This window comes from Microtus oregoni, unplaced genomic scaffold (genome assembly GCF_018167655.1).
Source record: "Microtus oregoni isolate MIOR12 unplaced genomic scaffold, Mior012 000006F_ref0000085, whole genome shotgun sequence".
NCBI lineage: Eukaryota > Metazoa > Chordata > Mammalia > Rodentia > Cricetidae > Microtus > Microtus oregoni.
The window spans coordinates 40,557,771-40,568,809 of NW_024543065.1; the positions used below are offsets into that span (position 1 = coordinate 40,557,771).

Consider the following 11,039-nt stretch of genomic DNA (forward strand, 5'->3'; position numbering starts at 1 on the left):
GGAATGGAGTTTAGGGTAATGAACATGGGGCTTGCTTTAGATTCCCCCGGATGGTTTAGGCCAATGGGTAACAGGGTATAGATACCCGCCCCCAGACAGACACACACACAGCGTAAAGATTAGATTAATGAACACGGGGCTTGCTTTAGATTGATTCCCCAGGATGGTTTAGAATGGGTAACAGGGTATAGATACCCCCCAGACACAGACACACACACACACACACACACACACACACACACACGGAGATTAGATTAATGAAGGTGGGGCTTGCACCTAGAAGGGAGTTTAAGACATTTAAGTAGGCTGGTATGTGTTGTGGAGAGCAGTGGTCTAGACCTGCACAGGGAGGGTCTGGTTAGGTGTGAGAGAGGTGTGTGGCAAGGTGGAAATACTGACCTACACCTACAGGGCTTGGGGTTTAGAAAACTGGAGGTTGGACCTGGAGTAGGAAGATTTATTATAATTAGGGTGCAGTTATGGCTGGTAAGGCCAGTACTCTAGAGTGCAGGGAGGGTTAGGCCATCAGTGGACAGATTTTAGAGATTTAAAGTGGAATTATGCCATTAGCAACAAAAAAGGAACAGAAGGCGGGAACTGGGGAAAAATCCGGGTTTATACTTTGGACAGGAGCTGCAAACCGCGTCTGGGACTACCTCACCAAGGGTAGATTTGAGACCATTCAGTGTTGGGCCTAGATGTGTGTGTGTGTGTGTATTTAAATCCATGGAGGCTAGATAAGAAGGGGCCAAACCTGAACTACCTGGGGGTGATTAACCTAAACCGTGGGAGGAATCAAGATCATTAGGACAGGGATGGGCCATTCTCAGCCATTGTTAGGACTCTCCAAGGTAAGGTCTGAATCCTCCTGGGGGCAAGGCCTTGACCACATAGGGGTGCAATTTAGACCCATATAGGTAAGGCATATGGAACTGATGACCGGAGAAGGGGCCAGGGCCAAGTAGGAATGGGACCAAGATTGGGGGGTGCGGGGGATGGCGCTAACTCAGAGGGCAGAGGCCAGATCCCCAAGGAAAGTATTTCAGGCCAGTGGGGGAGAGGCTTATAGATTTCTGAAGTGGGGGTTTAGACCAATGAGGATGGGGCTTAGATTCCGGAAGATGGTTTAGGCCAATGGGAACAGAACTTGCATTCCTCTGGTGGGTTTAGATTCTTGAGGAGGTGTTAGCCCTTTTGAGTGATACTTAAACTACTTGGGGGTGAAATTCATACCGATGGCAGTGGGCCTTAGGCTCTTAGGGTGGAATTTAGCCCAGTAATGGTGGGAGTTAAGTGCTTGGGTGTAGTTTAGCGAGCAGGGCTAAGACTGCTGGAGTAGAGTTTAGTCCAGTGGGAACACGGGTGGAATTTAGCTTAGTGGGCTCAGGGCTTAAGACTGCTGGGTGGAATTCAGTCCGATAGAGGTGAATCTTAGACTCTTGGGTGTAAAGCTTAGACCAGTGTGGTGGGTTTAGACTCCTGAGTGGGTTTAGGCCAGTGAAGTGTAGCTTAGACCAGGTGGGCAGGACATAAGTGTTTAACCAAGAGTGGAGTTTAACCAGTTGCAGCCGGGCCTAGACTCCTGGAGTAGTTTTTAGCTCAGTGGGTCTCAGGGTTCATATTCCTGGGGTGGAGCCTAGCCTAGTGGAGGCTCCGGTTTAGACCACAGGGGATTAAGTCGGCCAGAGGGCTGCGGGTCCTCTAGGCTCCCACATGACCGTCTCCATCCAGGCCTGAGCAACATCATCGGGGTGATCGTGTACATATCAGCCAACGCGGGCGAGCCGGGCCCCAAGAGGGACGAGGAGAAGAAAAACCACTACTCGTACGGCTGGTCCTTCTACTTCGGCGGGCTGTCCTTCATCCTAGCCGAGGTGATCGGCGTGCTGGCCGTCAACATCTACATCGAGCGCAGCCGCGAGGCGCACTGCCAATCTCGCTCGGACCTGCTCAAGGCCGGCGGCGGCGCGGGCGGCAGTGGCGGGAGCGGCCCCTCGGCCATCCTCCGTCTGCCCAGTTACCGCTTCCGCTACCGCCGCCGCTCCCGCTCCAGCTCCCGAGGCTCCAGCGAGGCATCGCCGTCGCGGGACGCATCTCCCGGCGGCCCCGGGGGTCCGGGCTTCGCCTCCACGGACATCTCCATGTACACGCTCAGTCGCGACCCGTCTAAGGGCAGCGTGGCTGCGGGGCTGGCGGGCGCCGGGGCCGGCAGCGGCGGCGGCGGCGTGGGCGCTTACGGCGGGGCGGCCGGAGGCACGGGGGGAGGCGGGGCGGGCGCCGAGCGGGACCGCGGGAGCACAGCGGGCTTCCTCACGCTGCACAACGCCTTCCCCAAGGAGGCGGCGTCCGGCGTCACGGTCACGGTCACCGGACCGCCCGCTGCGCCCGCGCCCGCGCCGCCCGCTCCTGCAGCACCCGCGCCCGGGACCCTGTCCAAAGAGGCTGCCGCGTCCAACACCAACACGCTCAACAGGAAAACCACGCCCGTGTAGTGGTGCTCGCCTTCGCGGGGAGCCGGGGGGCGCGTCCGGGGCGCGTGCGCGGGCGCGCGTGCAACGAGGCCGCCGGATCGGGGTGCCCCCCAGCTTTATCCCCGAGAGCGCGCTGGACACCGCTGGACCTTCCAGCCCCTCCCCGCGCCCCTCCACACCCCCTACCCCCGTCACGCTCTGATGCAGGGACCCTTGGGGAGGGGGACGGGACAGGAAAAGGGGCTCAGGCGTGGGAGCGCTGTGTTTTATTTTTGTGTGGGGGCAATTTTAAGGGAGGTGGGAGGGCCGTGGTGTTTTTTGCAGTTTTGAGATGTTTTCTTTTTAAATGTTTTGCTGTGTGCATGTGGGGGCGGGGCGGGGGGAGGGAAGGGAGGGACTCCCAGCCCAGCCCAGCCCAACTCCTGGAGAGGGGCTCATAAGACATGAATATAGAGTTACAACTACAACTATATATACACATGTTCTGTATAAAGATACAGGCCCGCAGAAGGCAAAGGCCAAGGGAGGGGTGCGCTGACATTTAGCTCACTTTTTCATTCATCTTTTGACAAGGGCTTATTAAGCACCTACTGTGTACCAGGTAATGGGTACAGAAGGCGGTGCTAAGGAGGAAGGGACATAAACGCAGGCGCATCCATTCATCCATTTCTGGAAATTCTATGTGTGTTTGCATAACCGCTAGGCATTGTGCACGAGGTAAAATAGGGTCCCTGGCGTTCCTCAGAGAGTGTGCATCTTGTACACGAGACGGTCATTAATCACAGAATCATGTACCTACCCAGTAAATGACACTTAGAAATGTAGAGGCCCCTTGGGGCTGTGTTTTCCTAATGCAAGCCGTGGGTTACATCTCCAGTACTGCATAAACTAGGTGTAGTGGTGCGCTCCTGTAACTGCAACCCTTGGGAAACGGAAGGTGTGCAAGGTCATCCTGGGCTGTGTGCTGAGACTGAGGCCAGCCTGGACTGCGAGGCTTTTGTGCTTTAAAAAAGGCACACCGGGGATGGGGTGGGGTGAGGGTGAATATGACATGCTGCAGAGTGCTCCAAGTAGGGTGATTAACTCAGATGGGGCACGGGGGTGGGGGAGGTGGAGAGCACAGCCAACTATACTAACAAAGAATGGTGCTAGCTAGTCAGACCTGAGGTGAAGTAACCCAGGCAGAAAATTTAACATACCAAGGCCCTGGGACGAAGCAGCTTCCAGGGTGTACCGGAAGTCTAGTGAGCCTAGCCATGGTTGAGTAAAGGGCCTGGAGACAAACTGGTCCAGGGCTCCTATGTGACGTATTATGAGTTATCAAAAGGGCCACGAAGTGGCTTTGAGCAGGAATAGGGCATAAAGACAGGAACTCGGAGGTAAGAGTTAAGAGGCAGAGGCCCCTTGTGGGAGACAGAATACTCTGCCACAAATGCTGGATCTCAGAAGTGGTGTCTGGTGTTGAGGAGACTCAGAAGGTTGGGGCCATTTTCCATCCACCCATCCATCCATTCATTCATTCATTCAGTCACTGTCCTACTTACTAACTATTAGCATTCTGTGTTGTGTAAGTTTGGATTTGGGAGGTGACAGATCGCTGCTCTGGTTTCAGTGTCAAAAAATGTGCGATACAGACAGGGCAGTGGGTGTCACATTAGGGTCACAATGGTCACCTGAGAACACAGGACAGAGTGACCCACTGTCAAATACGTGCAGGGGGAATGGAGCATCCTAGAGTATGTGATGTCTGGACTTAAAGGACCAGCAGGTGTCTGCTGTGTGCTGATGGAGGTGGAGGCAACTTGGGTGAGAACCCGGGGAAGCAAAACAGCACAATGTGTGGGTGGTGAGGGCGGGAGAAGGTCAGTGACTCAAGCATGCTGCAGTCCAACTGCAGGCAGTAGTGGGGGATCTACAACCCGCACCCGAGCTCCAGAGTTCCAGGCTGAGGGGGCCTGGCAGTCACTCAGCAGGCAGAGAGTGGTTCTTGCTGGTTTCATTTGCTCAGTAAATAATCCCCGAGGTCTGCGCATCAGCCCTGTACTCAGTGTGGGAGAAGGGGAGCGGTAGACTGAGGAAGGAAAGCATAGGGACCGGGTATGACATTTGTGCTTGGGGGCAGGGAGGGCTTCATGAGTGGCACATACCTGTCATCTTAGTACTGGTGAGACGGAGGCAGGAGGACTGTAAATCTGAGGTTGCTCCAGGCTAAGAAGCTGACTCCAGAAAATGCAAAGAGCTGGGAATGTAACTGAACTGGGAGAGTATTTGCTGAACATTCACAAGGTCCTGGGCTCCATCCTCAGCATCATATAAACTAGGTGTGGTAAAACTGTGCTAGTAATCCCTGCATTTGGGAGGTATAACCTGGAGGATCAGAAGTTAAGGCATCCTCAGCTATATAGTGAGACTTAGACCAGCCTGTGTTGAACATGGTTTTTAAATAAGGGAGAGAATTTTGCCTCTGGGGCTCAGATGGAATTAGAAGATGGGGAGGCTGAGTCAGGGTCCTGGGCGCAGATCTGCGAGGGCAGTTCAAGAAGAGATGCTAGGGAATGGAGAGAGGAATATAAATTTAGTGGCACTAGGAGCAGGGATTGGGGAGAGGGCTAGTGTAGGGAGGGTGAGAGACTAGTGTAGAGAGAGGTGAGGTGAAAGAGACAGATGTGGAGACAAATGTGGAGGACATAACTGTTCTGGGGCATGATGGGATCTGTAGTCCAAAGGTCAAGCCTAGAGCAAAAGGGGGGTAGGGAGTGGGCAGGAAAAAGTGAAATAAGGGTGGGTAAGAGGGATGGAGGGCAGAAGAGATCAAGACAGAAGGCAAAGACAAGGTCATCCTGAGAGGGGAGGAATGGGAATGACTGGTAAAAGCTTGGCAATCAAAGATAAGAAGTTGCAAAGACACAAAACAGGAACAGAAAACCAAAACCTCACAGAGGCAAGACAGGTAAGAAGTTCGTGAGGCACGAGGAATGGGCAGTTCCTTGTCTTTTAAGAAATTGATTTTATTTGAACAGGGTATCACTATATAGGACAGACTGGCCTGGAACCCACAGACGCCTGCCTCTACCTCCTGAGTACGGGGATTAAAGGTGTGCTACCATACGCTGCGTGGCTTTTATTTTAATATTAGAGAAATACTGGACTGGAGAGGTGGATCCGTGGTTATGAATGCTTACAGCAAAGCTACAGAGAAACTCTGTCTCAAAAACCAAAAAGAAAAAAGATGCTTACAGCTCTATCAGAGGACTTGAGTTCAGACCCCAGCACCCATATCAAGTGAAGATAACTCAAGACTCGGGGAATCTAACACCTCCTTCTGATTTCCATGGCTACACCTCCTCATACAAGTGTGTGCATACAAGTGTGTGCACAGTCTCTCCCCTCTCTCTCGCATGCACACGGGACATGTGCACAAATCCACATAAAATTAGAAAAAGAGAAATACTTTGTATGCTAGCCCTGGTGGTAGAGACCACAGGAAACTGAGGAAGGAGGATCACTTGCTTAACTTACTGAGTTCAAGACTGGCTTGGTGAGATTGTTTCCAAACAAATAGGAAAGAGAGGGCTGATGATACAGTTCAGTGGTTGAGCCCCTGCCTAGAATCCCCCAGTGAGGAGTTGGAGATGTGACTCACTGATAGAGCCTATCATATGTGAAGAGTTAGAGTCAATCCCTGGAAGGGGGGCAGCTATCTGTCTTAGATTATCTGAAGAGACCTTACATCATGGTAGACAGGCAGCAGAGAGAAGAATGGTTTGGGACCGATAGCCTCCCAAGGCCGACCACGTAACTTCCTTCAGTTCATCCCACCCTCTACTTTCACTACTACCTTCGGGTAAAGCCACCATATGAACTGATGAAGGGGTTAACCCATTGATTGAGCCTTCAGGATCCAATCACTTCCCCAAAGCCTAACAATCTGTAACTGAATTCCTTTTTTTTTTCACAATATGTTTTTTAATTAGGATGTAACTGAATTCTTAATACCCCTCGTGGGATAATTCATATTCAAACTGTAGCAAGTGATAAGTAGACAAGGATCTGCTGTTTTGGGACCTCTCCAAGTGACCTCTCCAAGTGACCTCTCTAAGGTTCATACAGGAAAACGGAGCAGGAGGCTGGGGGTGTGGCTCAGATGGTAGCAAACATGTTTAGAATTCACAGGTGCTGAGTTCAAACCCCAACACTGCATAAACTGCACGGTGGTGCGTGCACGGTGTAAATCCAGCAGTTGGAAGATGGAGGCAGGAGAATCAGAAGTTCAAGGTCATTTCTAGACACGTGAGGAATTTGAAGCTAACTTGGGATGCATGGAGATGCTTTATAAAAAAGAAAAAAGGAAGAAAAGCCAGCGCTGGGTGTGCTGGTGCCCTCCAGAAGTTGAAGTAACAATTGTGAACAGCACATTGAGACTCCATCGACTACAAAAGCTACAGAGGATACGGTAACCCTATGTCAGGGCAGAGCCATTCAAGATAAATTGTTTGAGACGAGGAGTGTGAACAAGGATGAGCAACTTGCACACAAATTCCAAAGCATTGGGAACAAAAGACCGATGAGTCCTTGTAGCCCTGGACAAAAAAAAAAAAAAAAATCCATATTCTGATCCAGCTTTGATGGGAAACACCTGGAGAGCTTTAAGCACAGGCATGCCAGGGTCATAGTTTCGTTTAAACAAAACAATAACAGAATCCTGTCACTGGGCTGGGAATGATTTCACAGTCAAAAAGAGGACTAGGTGGGGGTAGTGCATGCCTGGAGGTGGAAATGAGAAGATCAGGAGTTCAGGGCTGTCCTTGGCTTCAGGAGATTCTCTTTGTCTTCCAAACAAAACCCGAGGGGCTGGGAACGTAGCTCAGTTGGCAGGGTAACTTCTCAGTATACAGCAGACTTTCCTTGTTGTATACATGGCATGGTGGCTCAGGCCTGTAAACCTAGTGTTTGGGAGATAGAGGCAGGGGCATCAAGAGCTCAAGACCAGCTTGGGCTGCATGGGAGCCTGTATCTGAAACAACAAAAAAGTCAAAAGGGGAAGTAAGCATTAGGGGCATGGAATTTTACAGATTCTGTCTACAGGGGTGGTGAACTAGGTCAGGGGGCGGGGGCCGTCAAGCAACTAAGGTTAAAAGAAGAAAGGAATCTGAGTTGAAGTTGAGCCGTTGTACACTGGACAGATTTTAGGTGGGAGCAATCTTTTGGACGTGCCCAGTTGGTGATGCCTCTGGAAATCCAAGTCAGGGTATCAGGTAGCCAGTTGGTTATGAGAGTGGTGAAGAGGTCAGGGCTGGAAATACAAGTCTTAGTAACGTCAAGATCCAGGAGACATTTAATGCCAGAGAATGGGATAACTGTGAGGAGTAATTAGATAGAGTTATGACTCCGCTCTAGAAACTTGGGAACATCCAAGGCATCTCTATGAGAGAGAGAGAGAGAGAGTGGTCTGGGGAAAAGCAGAAAGGCAGACCCTCACAGAGGGCAAAGTTAGTGATGGTGGGGTATGGGGCTCAGTGGTAGAGCACCTGCCTAGAATCCCCCAGTGAGGGGATGGGAGTGTGGTTCAGTGGTAGAGCCCCTGCCTAGAATACCACAGTGAGGGGATGGGAGTGTGGTTCAGTCCCTACCACGCAAGATGGAAGGGAAAGAAGGGTGGAAAGTACATAATGTTTTATGAAGCAAGAAGTCAGCCATCTGTGCCCAGTGCTGCTGAGAGCTGGAAAAAGATATGGAAGACTAGAAGGTTTGTGACGGGGACAGTGGTGACGAGCTCGATAAGAGGTGGCTTTTGTCTGATTTCAGAGATAAAAGCCTCGATCCAGCATTGAAGGGGATGGGGGCGTGAGGGAAGAAGAGGAAAATGAAACCCAAGCAATTATTATTTTGGTATGCAAACCATACAGAGCTGGGTGTAGTGGTTCACATCAATAATCCCAGCACTAAAGAGGCTGAGGCAGGGGAATGACGCAGTTCAAAGCCTGCCTGAGCTTCTGATGGAGACATTTTCTTAGAACAATAACAAAATATTTTAAAGAGGCTCAGTGGGATGGCATAGCAGGGGGCACACTTGCTGACCAGTCTGACCACCTGAGTTTAATCCTTGCCCTGGACCCATAAGCTAGAAGGAAAGAACTGAACCCTGCAAGTTGCTCTCTGCTCCCCCATAACATTCATACCCCTATACCACTCCAATATAAATGTAATAATCTTTTAAAATTTAAAAATAGAGAAGGAGGCCAGGCGGCGGCAGAGTACACCTTTAATCCCAGCACTCAGAAGCATAGGCAGGCGGATCTTTGTAAGTTGGAGGTCAGCTTGGTCTACAGAGTGAGTTGCAGGACAGCGAAACAGTGAAACCCTGTCTTGAAAAACATAAACAAACAAACAAAAAATGAGGGGGGAAGAGAGAAGTAAAATGTACAGACAAAAAGACAGAAAACACACCCCAAATTTCTAGAGCTGTTACAGCAGATGGGCTCAGAAAGATGGGTAGACCCACGGCCCAGGAGTAGTTGGGGGTGGAGACCAGTTCAGTAGCAGGCAGGGAAGAAAGACTTGGGAGAACTTCCCGAATGAGGCTGTGCTGTCTGCTTTCCAGCTCCTGCTGCTGACATTGTGGGGCTGGGAGGCCATCCAGCCCTGAGAGATCCAGTGAAGTCTCCTTCATTCATTCAGAAATGAACATGCACTCAGCACTCAGGAATGTCTTCTGGGGACTTGGGGATGCCAGGCCCTGTCGTTTAAGAGCTGTGTCCACCTTGTCATGGAATGGGAGCTAGGCCAGGTAGAACAGAGACAGGTGTTCTGGTGGACACTGAAGAGGAGCGGGTCACATCTTTCCTCGTCTGGACAGGCAGCTGTGTGTATGCCATCTCATTGCACCAGGCCATTAATTCACCCATACTTCATCCATTCATACTACCCATTGAAGTGTCTCAGGCTTCCTGGGTATCTGACCTTGAGATGGATACCTGAGAGGACCGTGACAGGTTGGGCCAGTCTAAGGCGACAGTCAAACCCACAATCGCCTCCAATGATACAGTTCAGAGCAGGGCCATCAGAGGTGGCATGGGTGTTCCAGGGACCTGGGGACGGCACCTGGGAAAGGAAGGAGTTGGTAAAAGGTGGGTCCCGCCTGGGTGGCACACAGAAGGGCTGAGAGGGAGTGAGGGGTGAAGAATCAGGCCCTGCTGCCATGCAACACGGCTGTCCCCGTCTAGGTGTCTGCCCCCGAGGGAGCTGAAACTGCATGGAAGGTCCCCTGGGGGCACTCAGTCTAATAAATCCATGAGGATAGCTTCTCTGCTTCAAGATGCGTCCCAACCGCCCCATTCCCTGAGCTCTGCCTTTTCTTTTTTCTGGGGGACTGAGGCCTCAACACTGCAACCGATCTATATCCATCAATACCCAGGATTCTGGCCATGATGACCTCTTCCAGACCTTCAGCAAATTCAGTCAACTCTGCTAGAGATACAGGTCCTACCCTTCTTCCTCAGACCCTGGAGTCCCCCTTGCACTCCTGTCACCCTCCCATTCCCAGTCCAGACTCAAGGGTCAGGCCCAAGCCTCTTCCCTCTGACCCAGGACTCCTGACCTCAGCCTCCTCCCTCAGACCCAGGACTTCTGACCCCAGCCTCTTCCCTCAGATCCAGGGACTCCTGGCCCCAGCCTCCTCCCTCAGACCCAGGACTCCTGGCCCCAGCTTCTTGCCTCAGACCCAGGACTCCTGGCCCCAGCCTCCTCCCTCAGACCCAGGACTCCTGGCCCCAGTCTCCTCCCTCAGACCCAGGACTCCTGGCCCCAGCCTCCTCCCTCAGACCCAGGACTCCTGGCCCCAGCCTCCTCCCTCAGACCCAGGACTCCTGGCCCCAGCCTCCTCCCTCAGACCCAGGACTCCTGGCCCCAGCCTCTTCCCTCAGATCTAGGAGTCCAGGTCCACTCTCCTTTCTCAGGCCCAGGAGTGCAGGCCCTAGCCTCCTCCCTCAAACTCAAGAGATCCAGGCTCCAGTCCTCCTCCCTCAGACGCAGGAGTTTGAACCAAGCCCTCCCCCTTCAAACCCAGAAGCCCATACTCAAGCCCTTCTCCCTCAGACTCAGGGGTCCTCGCCCCCCCCCCCCCCCTTCAATCCTTCAATCCTCCTCCCTAGCCTCTGGCTCTTAGAACCCTGCAATTCAGCTAGCGAGTTTCCAGCCCAGTCTGCTCAGGACAGAAACACAAGTTCTCAGTCCTTCATTGGCTCTTTGCTTCCAGATTTTGGAGTTTGGACTTTGCAGCCCGGCCTCCGGACCCTTGGGGAAACAAAATTCCCTAGGTTCTGCCTGTTGAATACCCGGCCCCCAGCCCCTCCTTCCTAGAGGCCTCTCTCCCCCGCCCCTTGTCCCCTTAAAATACCCGGGATCCCTATGGCAACAGGCACCCGCGACAGGTGCGGGTGTTATTTACGGGTCGAGCCCGAAATAGCCCATGGTGTGAGGGGGTGGGCGGATGGGGCGAGGCCCGGAGCGAGCACAGCGGGTCCGGAGGGCCGAGCGGGCGGAGGCGAGCAAAACCGGACGCTTCGGAGG

The 11,039-nt window shown here is 52.4% G+C and overlaps 1 protein-coding gene across 1 annotated transcript in view; it reads left to right on the top strand.

Annotated features, from left to right (window-relative positions):
• The window catches only part of Cacng8 (calcium voltage-gated channel auxiliary subunit gamma 8), a 34,204-nt gene extending 24,419 nt beyond the window's left edge, over positions 1 to 9,785 (top strand). The window contains exon 5 of the mRNA XM_041654660.1: positions 1,732 to 9,785. Within this exon, the coding sequence (XP_041510594.1) occupies positions 1,732 to 2,492 (761 nt within the window). The 3' untranslated portion in view covers positions 2,493 to 9,785. The remainder of the gene's footprint in view (positions 1 to 1,731) is intronic.
• Positions 9,786 to 11,039: the final 1,254 nt, after the last annotated feature.